General features: G+C 46.6%; 1 protein-coding gene across 2 annotated transcripts in view; it reads left to right on the top strand.

Moving 5' to 3' along the window:
- NARS2 (asparaginyl-tRNA synthetase 2, mitochondrial) overlaps nucleotides 1-18611 on the top strand; it is a 402607-nt gene that overhangs the window by 243747 nt on the left and 140249 nt on the right. For both annotated transcript variants that reach the window (XM_069203933.1, XM_069203932.1), the window contains exon 10: nucleotides 6358-6424. In XM_069203933.1, the coding sequence (XP_069060034.1) occupies nucleotides 6358-6424 (67 nt within the window). The remainder of the gene's footprint in view (nucleotides 1-6357; nucleotides 6425-18611) is intronic.

Here is an 18611-nt window from a genome sequence, read left to right as displayed (position 1 = left end):
AACCCTATGTTAGGAGTTTTGCTTGATCAAATGCAAATAGGCTTGTAATGAGTAAAAAAGCAGGAAATCTTAAGTATGTCTTTTGTTCTTCCAAGGTTTAAAAGTGAATGTTGTCCTTCCTCTGCAAGGCTCAGGAAAGCAGTTTGCCTTTTCTCCATGTTTTTATGGCCTGCTTGTCAGCACAGCTGTCGCAAGGCAATTGTGTGGGCAACATTAGAGAGGGGCTTGGTCTTCGCGCACATGTTGGGAGCAAGGAGTACATGTTTTGATTGAGTAGAAGGTGTGTGCTTTCACAAAAAAGTACTTGCCCTCCGTGGTGCTTGCCTTCCATGCAGCTATCCTTTTATTTATGTATGCAGCTGCATAAGCTCAAACTTTCACGGGCTCACACGTGGTATTGGAATTCTATTAAAGTACCTTAGATAACGAAATAATTTGTATTGTTTCTCTCTAGCAGGAGATCACTGGGGATGAGGGAAGTCGTTACCTACATGGAATTTTAGGTCTGGCTTGACAGTGCAACTTTCACCTGATCTTTTAACCTACACCTGAATTATTCTGCAGTTCTTTGGCTCCACACAAACGCATAACTATTGCCATTCTATTCACTTGTAATGCTTCACATTACCATACAACCTTTCTTTAAACCCAGACATACTGGCATTGTTGAACAGTTAGGTCAAATGGTTTATGTTCTGTACTACTTGGAAGGAGTGGTATTATCATGCAGTGCACTGTAGACAACGAATCACAAGTGCAAGAGACTGCTTTCAACCTCTTACGAACACAGACAAAAAATTAAAAAGAGATTTGTGGTTTAGATTTTATTGGGGGCTGCCTTGTATTTTTGAAAAGTTTCCTTTTTAAGGCACTGGAATGTATTTTGTGTAGTATTGAAAAGCTCTCTTGGTATTCCAGTACTCATCTGAAATTTGATGTAGTTGTGTCCTTTGTCTCTGGGGTTCTCTTTTAGTGATATATGTAATATATATTTATTTTATGTTTTGTAAAGCCCGAATACAATTCTGTTATGTCATGTGTATTCTGTAATCTGTATATCACTTAGGATACTTTCAAGGAACGTAGGTAGAGGATACAAATGGAGGGGAAAACTCGAGTCTGTTAAGACCCCTAGTTCTTGCAAATGATTAGTGATACAAGAACTCGATTAGGCAACCCACAATCATTCGAGTTATCACCGCACTCCGCCATTATGGATACAGTCTCTGGTCTCCTAACCTTTCCATCTACAATCGCTGTTTTCAAATGTGTTAGTCAATTCATTTATTGAAAGCAAGGAAGAGTACAACATCCAAAATGCATTAAATGATCAAATAAAAGTTTAGGACTGGAAACAGCATTCGTAAAAACCTCGAAGGTGGCTGTCGCCCTGCAGTTCCGCTATTTGTTCTTGCGTGATAACGTAGTAGCTGGTTTAGGCATCCTCCCAGCTGGCTACCAATTCCTAAATGTAAAGAGTTCTGTATATGTTTGATCTCTCTTATAGTCAGAATGCCATGGCGTTGGCTCTCAAAAGTTGTTAATGCTCCCTCAGTAGTGGCAATCGTAGTTCACAGCAGCCCCCCAGTGCCTTCAGAGTTAACCAGTCTTACAATACCTATTTTATGAGGACAGAAGAGTTATAGAAAGTTCCTTACCCACAAATATTTTTTTCTCAGGTTCTTGTGCTAGAGATTCCTCATGCCTGCCCACTCTATTGAATTAGCTCTGATAGCAATAAGATGTTTATTTCTGCAGTTTTAAATTGTTTTTCTCTGGAATCTGCTGGTCATTGCAGAACTTTCACCCACGCATTTATGTGGTATGTGTTATCACCAAATCCTCCTGATTAGATAGATGAATCATTTGTTATTGTCTTCCAGCTTTGCACTGAGCAGTAGGAATTATTCATTGTTCTTGGTAAACACATGACACACTGGAATCCTGAGAATCCGAACATCCTCTGTTAAAAATGTACATTTTTAACTTACCTCCCTTCAGTCCCTTTCTGATTCATTCTCAAGCCTTCCTATTCACATACTGTTCACTTATGAAAATTGGACAGTGGAAAAATACCTGAAAAACTAATTATCAACAGAAGTACCGAGAGCTGCTCTCATGATGTCGAGTTAGCCAGTTCTCACCACCGACAGGGCATGTTTTTTCACTTTCTGTATCCTATTTGTCTCATGTGTTACATATCTCAGGGTATCAGGGTATTGCCGAAGGGTAGCTTTTCTCCATTCCTAACATGTGGCGCTGCCCCACGTTAAGCATTGTATAGGATTAAGTACAAGCGCTTCAGGTGATGATGTGAAAGTGCATGAGTTCTTCTCCTTTTAAGGGCCTTTAGCATGGGACAATTTGCATCTTGAGTTGTGGGCCATTACAGTCACCTCTCAGTTTAGATAGAAATAGAAAATGTGTTTTTTTTTTTTTTAAATCAAGTTTAACTGTTTTGGATATACTGGGCGTGTTGGTAGAAGTGCAGAGCGCCGGGATACTACTTGGAATAACAGTGCACTGTATAAGTGCTCATTCATTCATTCATTCATGTGGGCCTTCTATAACCCTTAGCCCTGCCCCACTCAGGGGAAAAGGGACTGTATGAAGAAGATAATTCCATATCCACCAAGGCCAGGTACATTAAACCATGACATTCTTAACAATAAGGCGGAGCAGGTTCTCCTGAGGTGCAGTGGAATAATTGCTTTGTGATGGCGGGATCATCAAGCAAGAAATGGTCTGGGAAGTCAGAAGAACACAATGCAAATGCAGCTCATTGAAGGGGAAAACTGGAGTCTGTCATGTATTAGGAGACTCCAGAGTAAAATGTATTTTAAAATAACGTAGCAGCCCAGAAGAAAATGTGATTCCTGGCATTTAGCCACCTCCTTCTAGGCAGTATTTGGCAGCTATTGATACCTCCCTCCTACAACAGAGGAGTAGGGTTTTCTGTGAGGTCTGTTATATCCATCACCATTGATGTTTTCCTTTCCATAACCCTCTCGTAATTGTTTCATTGTCTGTTATCTCGCTGGTTGGATTAGGAGCATTGTCCTTTGCATCTCAGGTAGGATCCTTCAATTTGGAACCATTGACCTTCCCCATCTTCCATGGCCTGGCCTTAAATGAAATCTGCAGAAGTACTCTTCTTTATGTTGACCATTTACGCAAGCCCTCCCACTGTTGGACTGACCACGTCTTCTGTGGCGTATTCCCAGCACACCATTGAGTCCAGTTGTGAGGCTTTGTTTGAAATTGCTCAATGAATTCCTTTTCAGCAAATTAATGAAACCTTCTTAGTTTTGTTTTTGCATCTATTGATATAAAGACATCCCTGCAAATTGACATTTTATAGAGAATTTTTATTGGAAGAAGTTGTAAATAAAATTATTTTAGATTAATGGAATAAGCAATTCTCAATCCTGGTGTGAGTTTTGTTAAGTGGATAAAGACTTAAAAATGCACTTTTAATTTTGGGCCATGGGTACTGGTTGGTCAAGGATTGGTTCTGTTCGTATTGGCGACGGAAGTATAGGCACTCATGCTGCAGCTTGGTGCTAGGGATTCACCCCCAAACCTGGCCGACTTGTATGTCTGGTGAAAATCGATGTAAACTATAGTATAGAAAACATGCTTTGAAAAAGGCAACATCACAAAGGACACATAATTTCAAATGTACACATTTGAGTGTATTCTCTCTTCGTTAAGAGCTGGTGGTAAAAACACCAGTCTTGACAGCGTAGTAAACCATTGGGAACCAATCGAAGGAATACAGGCTCAAAGCAATGCAAGTCTCCCCATAAAGAATGAGAAACTCACATAGTCTTGAAACAGAAGAGTAAGTTGTGGGCACTTAACATGCCACACCAATGCAAAAGGTCCAGGGGGATATTCTCTGATCAGAAGGACACCCTATTTTATGTTACCTCAACATCTACATAAAGGGTAGCATAAGGGCTGGCAATACAAGCTAACATATCACGTACCGTATATGGTAGCCTTGGACAAGGGTACACAGTGCATGTTGTACAAAGGCTGATAAAATATGCAGCATGAGCTCTCGATAAAAATATATAATACAATTACTAAAATCAGACCTGCTGAAAATAAAAATAAACATGAATAAAAATGTATACGAGTGTAAAAAGTACAAGATGTGGAGCTAGGCTAAAATAAGGGTGTCCAACCCAGGCTCTAAATGGTCCCTACAACACTTCTTTCGGCTTGAAGCAAAGCTTTGAGCAAATACTAAGGGAGTGCAAAGGTCAGGGCCTGCAAGGTAGCATAAGTGCCCGCCCAGGTAACCGATGGAGATAGCTTTTCTCAAAGGCCCTCACACAACAGGTGGGGTTATGTATTTTACTTCATGCATCACCCTGTACCTGTTGCCTCCTCGCTTTCCCTAGCAGTGGGGCCAGATGGCCCACACCTCCAGGCCTCGAACCACATTTTAGCAATCATCCTGTGTGCATTGTTAGAAACTGTGACTCCCTTGCTTCTTTTTGCATTCTGTATTGTCATTGCACCTATCATGAGCCTAATAGTCATGAAGGCTGACTTGCAAATGAAATACAACTGTTGTATTTGTATTGTATTTAATATTTGTAAGCGCATGCACACCGAAGCTTCATGGCACTAGAAATAACCATAATGACAACAGAAGGAAAAATAAAATATAATATGTCTATACCATGTAGAAAATGGTACGAAGTGCCGGAGTCACAGGCCAGAGTACTACTACTTGAATACGTGTTTTAATCCCTTTCAAAAATGGAGTATACGGGAGAGATGTTTTAAGGGAACTTATTCCATTCTCTGGGAGCAATTACAGAGAAAATTCGGTCCCCAGAGGTTTTGGTCCGGGTGCTTGGGATGGGAGGTGTCTGCAGGCCTCTTGATCTCAGGGTTCTGGGCACCTTGTATAAAGCAAATTAATTTTTTTGTTAGAAACTGCACATCTGGGAAATGGTGGACATGATGTATTTTCACCATGGCCCTAAATAATGCCAGCTTTCTTACCGACCAACCAAAGTAGCTGACTCAAGACAAAGGTGAATGTGCTAGAACTTAGGGCTGTCGTTAATTAACTAGGGGGCCGCGTTGTGTAACGCCCACAGCGGCTTCAGCGGCTTGTCAGACATCCCCAAAGAACAGGTACTACCGTAATCGAGATGTGAATAATGATTGAATAATGCTTGAATTACAGGTACAAGACAGCTGTAATCCACAATAGGAGACTCATGTTAACCATCTTTATCTGATTGAAACAATCTCTGGCCACTTGTGTCATCTGATGTTCTAGTGATAGTTCTAGATCCAGCTCTGTTCTTGGATTCTTTCACTATCCAAGTACAGAAAGAAGTTGCCAACAGTGCTTTATTCTGTTGTAGCTGCTGTGCCATGTTCCGTGTGTGCTTTATTAGTCGGATTTGACTGTATTTGCACTTTTTGTTTTCCTTGGCAAGTAGCCTCAACTGTAACAAGCATTTGCAATGCAACAGGGCTCGCATTTGCTCGAGTTGGAGCTATTTGCGTTGTAAACTCCTAATCTAACTTTTCTTGCCACACAAATTAAAAGAAAAAAACACAACACGATCGCGCTATGTAAAATGCAGCGCGATCGCGCTGAAATTGAAAACGGAAAAAACGGAGCACGATCGCACTATGTAAACCCCAGCGCGATCGCACTGCGGGGAAAATTAACAGATAAAGTAGTCCAGAAACCAGGCTCAAAACATCGAGCCTCGTATGTTTCTAGTAGTTTATCAGTGCTGTGTAGGCGGGCTGAACACCGGAAAAGGCATGACGTATGCTTGCCTTTCACAAATGAAAGCAAGCAGATTTTAAAGAGCAAGCCCAGGAACCAATGAAAGAGACTGACGTGACCTGGGCGTTGTTTGAAGCCCAAAGAGAGATTACGTTATGGACGAGCGCTTTGCGCTCGCCCATAAAAAGTATGCCAAAATAAGGGTCCCTTAGCTTGTTGTGAAAAAGGGCTCTAGCAGCACTTTCTTGATGGCGGAAACGTGTTTGTGGTTACTTGTATTTCCATAAAAAGGGCTCTACAGTCCGTCTGGGGCCCAGCAAGACTGATTTGCATGTATGCAGTGGCATTGCTAGCCAAAGGAATTGTTAGATGGCCCTGAATAATCATCAATGGCTTTGAACAACTCAAGCTTCCAGCTATCACGTTTTGTTTTTGGTTTGCATTGGGGCTACGCTTGAACTTGTGACAGTAAATGAAGGCATGCCAATTCTGTATTGAAAATTAAATGGACTTGATTTTTCATCATCTTGTATTTTTAAGCAATTAGAGGCACTTATCCATGACTGGTTTTGGTGTATTTACAGAATGCCATACACTGAAGCCATTGAAGTACTGAAGAAAGCTGCAGATGCACTCACGTTTAAACCTGAGGTGGGTATCACTTTTGGACTCAAGTGAGTAACCTTTATACGTAATGTAGCAGCCTAAACACGTAGACATCTTCTCGATTTTAAATTTGTGATTAAATTACTTTTTTGTGTTTATTAATGTATTCTTTTTATTAAAATGCTGAAAGCATTGTTAATTGGATGGTAATTTAAATTGTTTATTGTAACACATGAAGTATGCGTGCTGATAAAGTGCAAAGCTAGCTATAAATAGGAGTGCTGTACAGGAAAAGATGCAAAGGCAGGGTGACGAAGTAGCAGCTTATATACAAACCAGTCATGAGGTTACTGTTCGTGAATTGTCCTATGTGTAATAGGACTAAGTACTTCTGGATGCGATGGTCTTTGATTCGTTGATGCATCTTTCTGAAGTGAGGGCTGGAAGGGCTCTTAGGTCCTCTGAGTTTTCTCAGGGTGCTTAGCAAGAGAAGGCAAGACATTTGGGCGGTAATTACAGAGACTCGCGGTGGCGTACAGACCGCCGTCAAATGCGATGCTCCGAATGCCACATTATGACCGAGGCGGTCGTGCCACGGTTAGACCCCCAGTTTGTCATCCCAATCTCACCAAACAGGTAGAGTCCTTGTACTCCCACTAAGCCTGGGCTATAAACCATACTACATACAGAATGGCAAACAATGGGGAAAAATACATGCAATATTATCACTACTGTGAAAACCTAAATTAGTCACTGGAAAATAATTATTTCTTTTCGATTAGGACACTATGCATATATATATATATATTTTTTTTACACAATCTTACCTTCAACATAAGTTTCTCAAAAGGAACACAATAAAAAATACATCGACAAATAAGGACATACATGTATAGCCCCAAAAAATAAAATATAAAAATGCAGTGGATTCACCACTGTACTTCAATCTTCCTGCATTATTTGAGAAAGTGGCTCATCTCAAAAGACCCCTAGAATTAGTCACTCATTCCAGTGCCATGCCTGCATGGTAACTTTCGAACACATTGTGTCCGCCTCTGGGGTCTGCCACATGCTCATCAGTCTCCACACCCAAGTCACAAGGTGACTGTTAATGCTCCCATTGTAGACTACTGTGTAATAGCCAGCACCTACCAACTGAAGTGTGGGACTGCAGTGGTCACAGTGAAAACATGTTAACTGGTCCATGATCAGGGCGTGGATCCAGAGCGGAGACAATTAAGAGGCTCTTTTGCATGCATTTGTGTGTATGTGAATGTTTGTATATCTGTAAATTTGCCTGTGAGTGTATGACGTTATGTGTCTGCCTGAAAGATAATGTAATTCCCAAGAAGCTATACCTGGTGTCAAGGGCCACCAACCGAATATGCTACCCACACCGGTAATCTCTGGCACAATTGTGTTTGTGCTGAATAATAATGTCAGTCACATAGTAATGACCATTCAGTACTATTTTGGTCACTCATGGTCTAGTTGTGGCATAACGTCAGCCATCATTGACATACTAAGAGCATGAAAGGCCTACTTTTAGCCATCCATGACACAAAGGTGGCCACCCCTAACATAATACAGTCCAGTACTAATATATGGTGGGCATCCTGGATGTTATGGTATCTTGCCACATTTGTGGCACTGACATAATGGTGGGCATTATTGCCAGTTAACAGCCATCACAGGTATTATGGTGAGCCTCCACAACCTATAATTGCAAAGCCTGAGCATTTGAAGCAGAGCCTGTCCACGTGAGGCATTTAAACTTAGGAGTACTCAATGAAAATGATAAATTGATGTTTGAGGCTCGAGTACTTTCTGAAAATGAATACAGATTTTTTTAAGGCAGCAATTATGTTTTTCAGAAACTATTGTTCTTCTGGAAAACATATTTTTTTGGCCCAAAATGGAAAGTGGTATTTAATAGAAAACTTCATATTTAGAAACATATATGCTGTTTTTTTTAAATTTATTTTAAAAAATTTTTATTAACATTTGCCATTTACAGGTTGTATTCTTTAATACATGTACATTTTCCAATATTGCTTTGCATTTAAACATCATTATTCTTTTTTCTGTTTAAAGTCGTCTTGCATTACATGTCTCGAGGGTTTTTTACATGCTTTATTATCACTTATTCTCTTGTAATTGATATCCTACCCTGTGTTCGGTTTAGTAGAGTGTTGTCTCTGATTGGCCCTTACTTTTATCCTGTCGGTTTAAACTGAACTTAAACATAAACTTAAACGCTATGGTGCTATTATTCCCAGTTGTCTTTTTATGTGGATGTCGTTTTGGAGTATTGTTCTATTCCATCTTGCCCTTATCCAATTCTTACCCCTTCTAGTTTGTGTGTTGGTTCGTCTGCTATCCTCCCGGCGTCCTCTGGCTCCTCCCCTTACCTCCTTTTTGCTATGGGGTTGCCCATTACTTCTTGTGGTTTCTATACTTCTTTCGCTCTCTCCCCCTAATGTAAGGGTTCTACTAGTATGTAGTTCTCTGCTTCACCTCAGTATACTAGCTAGTTGCTAGTCTGAGTCTCCTGTGTCATTGCCTTCTCCCATTACTTCTCGTCTCCATTTTGATAATATCTCTTCCCAGGCTGGGGCTATTGGTGTTTGGCGCAACCCTCTTGCTTCCTCGCTCTTCAGGACCTGTAATTCCGCCTCTGTCCACTTCTCTACGTCCCGCCTCCACTCGGCTACTGCTGGGCCCTTAGGAGATTTCCATCCCACCGCTATTAGTCGTCTATATAGTGCTTGCCCAGTATCTATGTAACGCTACTGTACCTTCCCAATTGTGAGTCCTTGTTTCAGGCCTACCAGGCATATTGCTGGGGTTTGTGGTATTGGGCTTCCCCTCAACTTCTCCAAATCACTCATCACCGTCCCCCATCCAACTTGGATCTCTGGGCAGTGCCAGATCATGTGGTCCAGGTCGGCACTCACCACACCATATCTGGGGCATCCCACTGGAGTACCTCCATATATACGGGTTAAGCGCTGTGGAGTGAGGTATGTCCTGTGAATGTAGTTATACTGGTTGTATCTCAAACGGGTATTTCTCAATACTCTCTTTGGGTATGTCAGTATTTTCTTCCACTCCGTGTCTGATAGGTCTTTTTTTCAGTGTTTTTTCCCATTTATCTCTTAATGGTCTCAACTGGTCTAGTGTGTCCTCAATTTGTGTTTTGTCTAGTTTGGTGATTGGGTGGGAATCTGCCCCCATTGTCAATAGTTAGTGTAACACGTGGTGTGTGGCAGGTTCCGCGTTGATCGTTTCCCAATGTTCCTGTACAATATGGGTTAGTCTTTGGTGCACAAGGAACTGTCCTCTGGGGATCCCTTTTTTGTCTACTAGCTCAGTGAATGGGCTCAGTACCCCTTCCTCGAATAGATCTCCTATTGTCTCTACTCCCGCCCTCGTCCAGAGCCCTAGGTCTGTGTCCATCCACTTCCCATAGGTCGATTCTGCCTTCAACATACTCAGTGGTAATGCCGGGGAGTAGGGTTTACCTATTCCTACCCTCTTTGAACATCTCTTCTAGCACATCAACGCCACTTTCGTCAATATGCACTTTTCTTGTGACTTAAACTTTCTTCCCACCATTTCTGACATGATCTCTTCCGTGCTTAATTCTCTGTTCCCCGTGTGTCTATCTAGGGTGCCCTCACCTGCAATCCATCTGGCCGACCACTGTAATTGGCAAGCTAAATAATATAGCTCAAAGTCAGGAACTCCTAGTCCCCCCTCAATGGTTGGCCTGCATAACGTTGATAGTGCCGTACGACACCGGCCTCCATCCCAAAATAGCTCTCTGAGTAGTGAATTTAGTTCGTTAAACCATGACGCTGGGATCAGTATCGGTAGGTTAGTGAAATAGTAAAGGAGGCGAGGTAACATGACCATTTTGGTTAGTGCTATTCTGGCCATTATAGAGAGTTTCAGAGTTCTCCAGAAACCCACGGATGCTCTTAGGGAGCCGAGCGCCCTGCCAAGGTTACCTTCCCGCAGGTTCCCCGGGTTGTGATACACCTGAATTCCTAAGTACCTGAATGTGTCAGGAGCCCATACCACTGTTTCCGGGAATGCTGATGGCTGGGCGCAACCCCTTGTCATCGGAAAAACGTATGTTTTGCCTCTATTAAGTTTTAGTCCTGATAGTTCAGCGAACCGATCCAAAGCCTGTAAGGCCCATTGAAGTCCAGTATCTCTGTCATTAAGGTAAATTAGGATATCGTCAGCATATAGTGAGATGTTGTGTTCATTCCCTCCCCATCTCACCCCCCTGCCCTTGCCTTCTATTTGAAAATAGGCAGCTAGAGGCTCAATAGCCAGGGCAAACAGTAGTGGCGACAATGGGCACCCTTGCCTGGTGCCCCTGTGAATGGTGTAGGGGGTTGAGATAACTTTCCCTGTCTTAACTCTCGCTTGTGGGGCTGTGTAGAGCAGGTCCACCCACTTTACCCATTTGTCTCCCATGCCCATCTTTAGCATTACTACTATCAGGTAATCCCAACGAATCAAATCAAAGGCTTTCTCGAAGTCTATGGCCAGTAACATCCCTTTATGCGGTTTCACTGTTACTGGCATCTGTAAAATGGCAAGGAGTCGTTGGAGGTTAAATGATGTATTGTGGGTCGGTACAAACCTATTTTGATCCACATGTACCAGGGCTGGTATATGTTCCAGCAACCGATTAGCTAGAATTTTGCTGAGGATTTTAAAATCGTTGTTTAGCATTGAGAGTGGTCTGAAGTTGGTGACTGAGGCCTCGCTTGTCTTCATTTTGGGCAGAGGGATCACTACTGCTTCCCTGAGCGTGTCTGGGAGAAGGCCTCTGTGTAGTGCCTCTGCATAACGGTCCACCAGCTGTGGAGCCAATAGTTTGGAGTATTTCTTGTAAAAGTCCATTGGCAGCCCATCAGTGCCTGGTGTTTTCCCTGGGGCCAACTGTGTGATAGCCTCAAGTACCTCTTCCTTCGTCACTGGGCCCCCTAGTGCTTCACCTTCTCCACTGTCTAAGGTCGGGAGCGGGAGTGATCGTAAGAATTCCATTAGTCTGCCTTTCTCTAACTTGTCCGGTTCCCTATATAGGCAGGTGTAGTACTCTTTAAAGGCCTTGTTAATGGGTCCCGGTCTGAATCTGTGGTTCCCTCTCATGTTGCGTACACTCACTATAGGTGTTCCCTCTCCTCCTGGTTTCACCAGCCATGCCAACATCTTCCCCGATCTACCCTCTTCTGCTTGTACTGTGGTTGTGTTTCTGGAAGCAGTGGCAGCGGAGCTGTTCTTCTGCGCGTGAGTGGGATTTCATCACCTGTTCGTATTCCTCCTTTTCTTGCGCCCTTTCTTTTCCCATCTATGTATTGCCTCCTCGAGTTTAATTACTTCTCGTTCTAGTGTTCGCTTAATCCCGACCATCTGTCCTATGCTATAACCCCTTATCTCCACTTTTAGTGCTTCCCATTCCAGGTACCTGGAGGACGTTGACCCCTTGTTTATGTTAATTTGGTCTGCTAGGTGAGATCTAAGAGTCTCTCTGAATGTCTGATCTTCCAGTGCTGTTAGTGAGAGTCTCCACAACGCTATGGGGGGCCTATCCCCATCCACTCTCCACCTCACCAGTAACGGGTTATGGTCTGATATGGTTCGTCTTAGGTATTCAGTATAAAACATACCTCTTGCTATCCCGGGAGTACATACCACCCTGTCGATTCTAGTGTGTAACTGGTGTAGTACAGAATAAAAGGAGTAATCCTTCTCATTTGGGTGTTGTTCTCGCCAGATGTCTACCATTCCCCATGCTTCCACCCACTCTCTTACTTTCTTTGCCGTTTTGTGTGTCGCTGCTCCCTGTAGTGGGGGTGAGTATCGGTCCAAGTCTACGTCCATGACACTATTAAAGTCTCCCCCTATTAGTAATTCCCCATGTTGCTGACGGGTGATGCGACTCGAGAGACGCTTCAAAAAAGGAGATTGATCTTGGTTGGGGGCATAAACACTTCCCAACACTATTGGGGTCCCATGTAGCCTTCCCTCTACTACTACAAATCTGCCCTCCTGGTCTACTTCTATGGATCTCGCCTCAAATGGCACGCCGGCACGGACCCAAATTAGCGCACCCCTGGAGTAAGATGAGTACCCAGTGGCAAACACCTGCCCTCGCCATCTGCGTTTCAACTTTTCTACCTCGTTCGTTGTCAGGAGTTTTTTTTTGGAGCATTGCTACATGTATGCCTCTACGTTTCAAGTGGGCCAATACTTTGTGCCTTTTTACAGGTGACCCCATTCCCCGCACATTCCATGTCAAAAGGCTATAGTCTGCCATCTGGGTATGTCTTTTGAGGGATGCTGGTCCCACCCCCTCCTAGTGATCTCTCTTCCACATTGTATATTCCGACGACCCACATGTATATGACCTTTTTCATTTATGCACCTACTGGTTCCAAACTTACGTAATCCCAACTCCCCCATCCCAGGGCCCCTCCCTAACTGTAGGGTGCATAGAAAAAACGTGCAAACGAGCAACGTGATACAACAAATACGTCTAGTTCTCGCCATTCTGCTGAATAGGCGAGAAGCCTGTCGGGGGGTTGGTATTGAGTCCATTGGGGCCTCACTTCTGATCGGCGTGCCCCACCTTGGTGTTCAACAGCGCCACGATCACCCCAATTTGTCCGCCGTCTGCGGCGTCACTGTCGGTTGGTTCTCCGAGCCACAGGTGCTCTCTGCTGATGATGCCGCTGTGCCGTCCGAGTCATTGTCAACGTTTCTCTCCGGTGAGGTTTCTTTGCTCATTGAGACCGCTGCCCTTAGGGCCTCTTTTTTACTCAGGTCTTTCTGAGTCTGTGATGGCCCAGCTCGTGTGAGGGATCTGCGTCGCATCCTCCTCCTCCCCCTTCCGGCGGGGTAGGGGGGCCCAGGCCTCAGTCCGCTTTCCGCCACCTCCTTGAGCCTCCAGCCATTCCCAAGCTTCCTCTGGGTTAGGAAAGAATGTGGCGCTACTATCGATCAACACCTTCAGTTTGGCCGGGAAGAGGAGTGAGTACTGGATTCCCTCTTCTCTCAATGCCCTCTTTACTGCCATAAAGGAGGCTCTTCTTGTTTGAACCTCAAAGGTAAAGTCTGGGAAAAGGGTCACTTCTCTGTTGCCTACTCTGTAAGGACCCGTCTCCCTAGCCCTCTGGAGCAGGATGTCCCTGTCTCTGTAATGCAGCAGGCGTGCTATCACCACCCTGGGCGGTCTACCAGGTACCGGCGGTCTCGCGGGGACTCGGTGTGCTCTCTCCAGCGCAAAGAACGGCGTCAGGTGGTCTGGAGCCACTGTCTCCCTCATCCACTTCTCCAGGTATGCCACCATATTTGTGCCCTCTGTTCCTTCTGGCAGTCCCACCACTCGCACATTGTTCCTTCGGCTTCGCCCCTCTGCATCTTCTGCTCTCTGCTCCAATCTTGTTATTCTCTCCGTTAAGTGCAGTACAGTGGATTCCAAATCCTTTTGTCTCGGGGTTATATCTATCAGGGACGCTTCTGTGTCTTTGACCCTGTCTGCTAGCTTTTGGTGGTCTGCTCGGAGGAGACCCACTTCTACTGCAACCTGATTAATGTCGCCTTGCAGTGTGGTTTTTGTGTCTTCTATCGCTCCTAGGATTTTGTCCAATTTTTCCTGCATCGTAGATTGTGCTGGCTCATGCTTATCTCCACCTTTATTGCCATCAAGTGCCTGGCGCTCCATTCTTTTCCCTCCACGGCGGCTTTTTGATGTCATCAGCCCTGTTAGATCTGGTTCCAGCTCACTGCCTCGGCCAGCTGTTAATGCTTGGGTATCACTTGTTTCCTCGGTCTTCCGTGTGCTTCCACTGCTATCTACATGAACCCACTGGTGCTTCTACTGGGGGCTGCCCACCTCACCGGGATTGTTTGTGTGTATGTGGTGCTACTCCTCAATGCGCGGAATGAGTCCCAAGTCCGTCCGCCCTCTGTCGGGCTCTCACCGGCTCCTGCTCCCCCGGCTCTTTTGCTTGTGGGGTGGGCGCAGACTGGACTTTCCCACCGCGGGCGGATCCGTGTTCTCCGCCCCGATCTCAGTGGTGTTCGTGGGGTTGCCTCCCGGCAGACAGGGGTCCAGTACCATCTCTCTTTTGCTCTCTCAACTCCGCTGCGTCCCTCCTGCGCATGAACGCTGCTTCTCTGAGCACGGGGCGTCGAGGAGTCCTCCTAGTTCCCTATCTTTCCTGCCCTCTGCTCCTGCCTTTTTCCTTAGTTGTGGCCCTAGGTGCTCCCCCTTTCCAGGGCTCTGGCTGGGACTTCGCTCACCTGGGTTCTTCCTGCTCCATGTGGATTAAGTTCCTCGCCATCGGCTTCCACTGGCTCCTTCCCTGCCCAGGTTTCCTCTGTGTCGGGCCCCCCCTGTCAACTTCAGGGGGCCCCCAGCCGGTGGGTGGCTCCCACCTCTGTAGCACTGTTTTGTCCACCGGGCCCCCGGCCCATCACATGCAGAGGCGCAGGGACGTCAGGGTCGAGCGGTTGCTCGTCCCTCTTCCTCTTTCAGTGCGGAGCTGTGCCACGCTGGGCCACGCGCCGGCAGCCCCGGCAATCGGTCGCGCCCCAAGGGGGAGAGCCGTCAGCGCTCCACATGCTCGGAGCAGGCTCACTCCTCCCGCTCTGCTTGTTACTTCCGCGGCAAGCGGGCGTCTCCTCCTCCGCTCGGTCAAACGAGGACAGCCGTACCACGTCCCAGCCTACTCGAGCCCCTGGGGGGAGAGCCGTCAGCACTCCACACGCTCGGAGCGGGCTGACTCCTCCTGCTCTGCTAGTCACGTCCGCAGCAGGCAGGCGTCACCTCCTCCGCTCGGTCAAGCGAGGACAGCCGTCCCGCGTCCCAGCCTACTCGAGCCCCCGGCTCATTCGGGAGGCCCAGGGTGCGGTGGAGCTTCTGGCTCCCGATCGCCTCGAGTCAGGCAGATCCTCCCTACGCGGCACCGCTATCTCTTGCGGTGTCGCGTCACTTCTCAGGCGCCAGCAACGCTCTGGCGGGGCTCCGTTATTGCGGATAATTGTGAGGCCCCGTCAGAGCACTCGGACTACGCGTCCAACATCTTGGCTTTCGTAGCCACGCCCCCCAGAAACATATATGCTGATGAAGACAAAAAGTTGCAGTTCCAGAAGCATCTAAATCTGATATTTGAATAATAATTCAAGCTGAGTTGGGGAGACTTACTGCTATTGTTCCGTCCATTGCATGCAGTGCTTTGGCTGATATTTCTTTAGTCATTTCACATTGCTAAGCTTTTTTTGGCATTTCTGCTGGTAACCTTTCCTGAAATGCTTGGGTGGCCAGTATTAATAATCCTACTTAGGGTGCTTTTACTGCAAGGTTACTTCTGATGGATACAACTGCCTGTGATTCCTCACCTTAGGAATTCTCCCAATGCGCCAGCATTCAACGGAAAATTTCTTCCTAGCTCTCCACGTCGACGAGGACGTTGCAATTGCACGGCTCCGCATGCGACTCCCGTCTGACGTCATCGTGGCAATAAGAAGTCCTCGCCGGTGTGCTGACGTCAGTTCCCTTTTTTCCGCACCTTCGATGCCAACATTTTTTTCCTAGCTCTCGAGCAGTTACTGTTTCGAAGGAGTTGTTGTCGAGTTACAATGTCTCCACCAGAAAAATCGGGCTTTAAGCCTTGTCATGAGTGCGGGGTCGCACGTCGGTTACAGATCCTCACGAGGACTGCTTGTGGTGCCTAAGCTCGGACCATGATGTGGAGGGGTGCGTGTCCTGCCAGCAGATGAACCTGAAGTCCTTGAAGGAGAGAGAGGCTAAGCTCTTCTTGGCAAAAGCTAAGAGGGGGCATAAGGTTCATCAAAGATCTAAGGCGAGGGACTCTTCTTCACATAAGTCCTTGAGGTCGCATAAGAAGCGGCATTGGCACGATTCTCAACACTGTTCTTCCAGGGATTGGTCTCGGTCCCCTCCGAGACTGCGCTGTACAGTGTGGGAGGTCAGTCCAGCGGTCACTCCTCAGCCTCACAGTCCACAGGCGTCTCCGGCGCAGTGGTTGATAGAGGTCTTCGAGTCCCTGGCGAGTCCTCCGGTTCACTTTTCTCCTGTGTCAACTCATGGTCAGGAGTCGGTGATACAAACTTCGGATTCGGTTCAAGCGCCTCAAGACGAGCAGGGGTTTCCTGCCTTCCTGAGTCTGAGAGCAGATCCAGCAGCGTTCCTCAATGGTATGTTTAGCATTTTCAACAGAGGTATGGCCCCTGCTGGTGCACCGGCTGGTCCCACGGGTCCACTAGCTTTCACGTTGGGTTCGCCGGCGCCATACAAACAGGCCCAGTTTGTACCCTTCTACCCAGCTGAAGGTGCTGTTTTGGCGCTGATGACGACATCGTCACCCCAGAAGATGTTGCTGACGGCGCCGATGGAGTCGATGCCGGCGCCAGATCGGGAAGCAGTGTTTCTCCACCCTCTCCTCCGCCAGAGCGTCCATCTGCTTTGAAACCGTCGACGTCGGCGAATTCTCTGTCAACGCCACGGTTGGAGGCCAGACTGAGGTCCAGAAGGAGGGCTTTGAGGCTCTTGGAGGAGCAGGAGTATTGTCAGCAGCTGTTGGAGGAAGGGGAGATTCCTGACCCTATGGGTTAATTTCAGGGCCTGGACCCTGCAGGTGGCCTAGATGCATCCCCTGAGTGGTATCTTTCATCCCCTGGAGAGCTCACAGAGGAGGCAGCATCTTACCACAGCATGATAAGAAAGGCTGCTGAGTTCTTGGACCTTCCTTTACCAGCATCGGAGATGAAGACGAACATCCTGACTGAGGTGTTGCATCCTTCCTCTCCGTCTTCGGAGACCCTACTCCCTTTTAATGATGCCCTTACTGAGCCCATTCTAGACATTTGGAGGAAACCTGTCACGACTCCAGCGGTTTCCAGGACTGTGGCTAGGAGGTACAGAGTTGCTCCAGGGGATCCACAATTTTTGTCTCAGCATCCAACACCTGAGAGCTTGGTAGTGCAAGCCTCTTGTTCTGCCCGGTCTGCACCTGGTTCGTTCCCTGCTACTCCATCAGATAGGGAGTCTAAGCAAATGGAGCAAAGAAGGGTTTCTCCTCATGCAGTATGGCCTTGAAGTCTGTCAATGCTACCTGTGTGCTGGGGAGGTATATTCATGCCCTGATGGACACAGCAAGACCTGTGGTGCCAAGCTTGCCTCAGGATGTGCAGGGGCAGTTTGATGAACTCCTGTTGGACACTCAAGCGGCGGCCAAGCAGGTTATCCAGTCTGGTTTGTGTACGACAGATTCAGTTGCCAGGGCAATGAGCACTTCGGTGGCGACCAGGAGGCATGCGTGGCTTAGGTCTTCTGGCTTTTCCACATATCTTCAGACAACTTTGTTGGACCTTCCGTTCGATGGTGATGAGTTGTTTGGATCCAAGGGCCGACTCAGGTTTGGAGCGTTTTAAAGACAGCAGGGCTACTGCAAAGTCCTTGGGACTCCATGCCTCAGCGTCCACACCCTTTAGATCTTTTCGGAGGTTCACGGGTTTTGGTTGTGGGTCCTCTTTTGGTGGGAGGCCACAATCCAGCATGCAGCAGCTTGTCAACCCTCTCTATAGGTCTTATAGGGGGCAGGGGAGGGTTAGAACGTGAGGAGCCACTCAGCAGCCACCCGTCTCATCGTCTTCCTCTGGTGGAACCCATCAAGGAAAGCAGCCCTAGTTTTCTCTCCTTCTTGCATCATACTTCTCCCATAGGGGGAATGCTATTTCATTGTCTCCACGAGTGGGAGTTAATCACATCGGACTCTTGGGTGCTGAATATTGTGGGGAAAGGTTATGCCCTTCCTCTTCAGGAGTTTCCCCCGCCCATCCCTCCCCGTCATTCATTTTGCATGGAAGATCATCTCCTGTTGCTTCAGCAGGAGGTGCAAGTCCTTTTGTTAAAGGGTGCAGTAGAGCTGGTTCCAGAGCAGGAAAATGGTGAGGGATGCTATTCGAGGTATTTCCTAATTCCCAAGAAGGATAGTCGATTGAGGCCTATCATGGAACTGAGGATTTTGAATTGGTTCCTCAAACAGGAGAAATACAAAATGCTGACCCTAGCCAAGGTGCTTCTGACATTGAACAAGGAAGACTAGATGGTGTATGTTGACTTGCAGGATGCTTATTTTCATATCCCCATTCCGAAGCCGCACAGGAAGTATCTCCGATTTGT

Source organism: Pleurodeles waltl, chromosome 8, assembly GCF_031143425.1.
Source record: "Pleurodeles waltl isolate 20211129_DDA chromosome 8, aPleWal1.hap1.20221129, whole genome shotgun sequence".
NCBI lineage: Eukaryota > Metazoa > Chordata > Amphibia > Caudata > Salamandridae > Pleurodeles > Pleurodeles waltl.
This window is presented reverse-complemented; position numbering and strand designations above follow the sequence as displayed.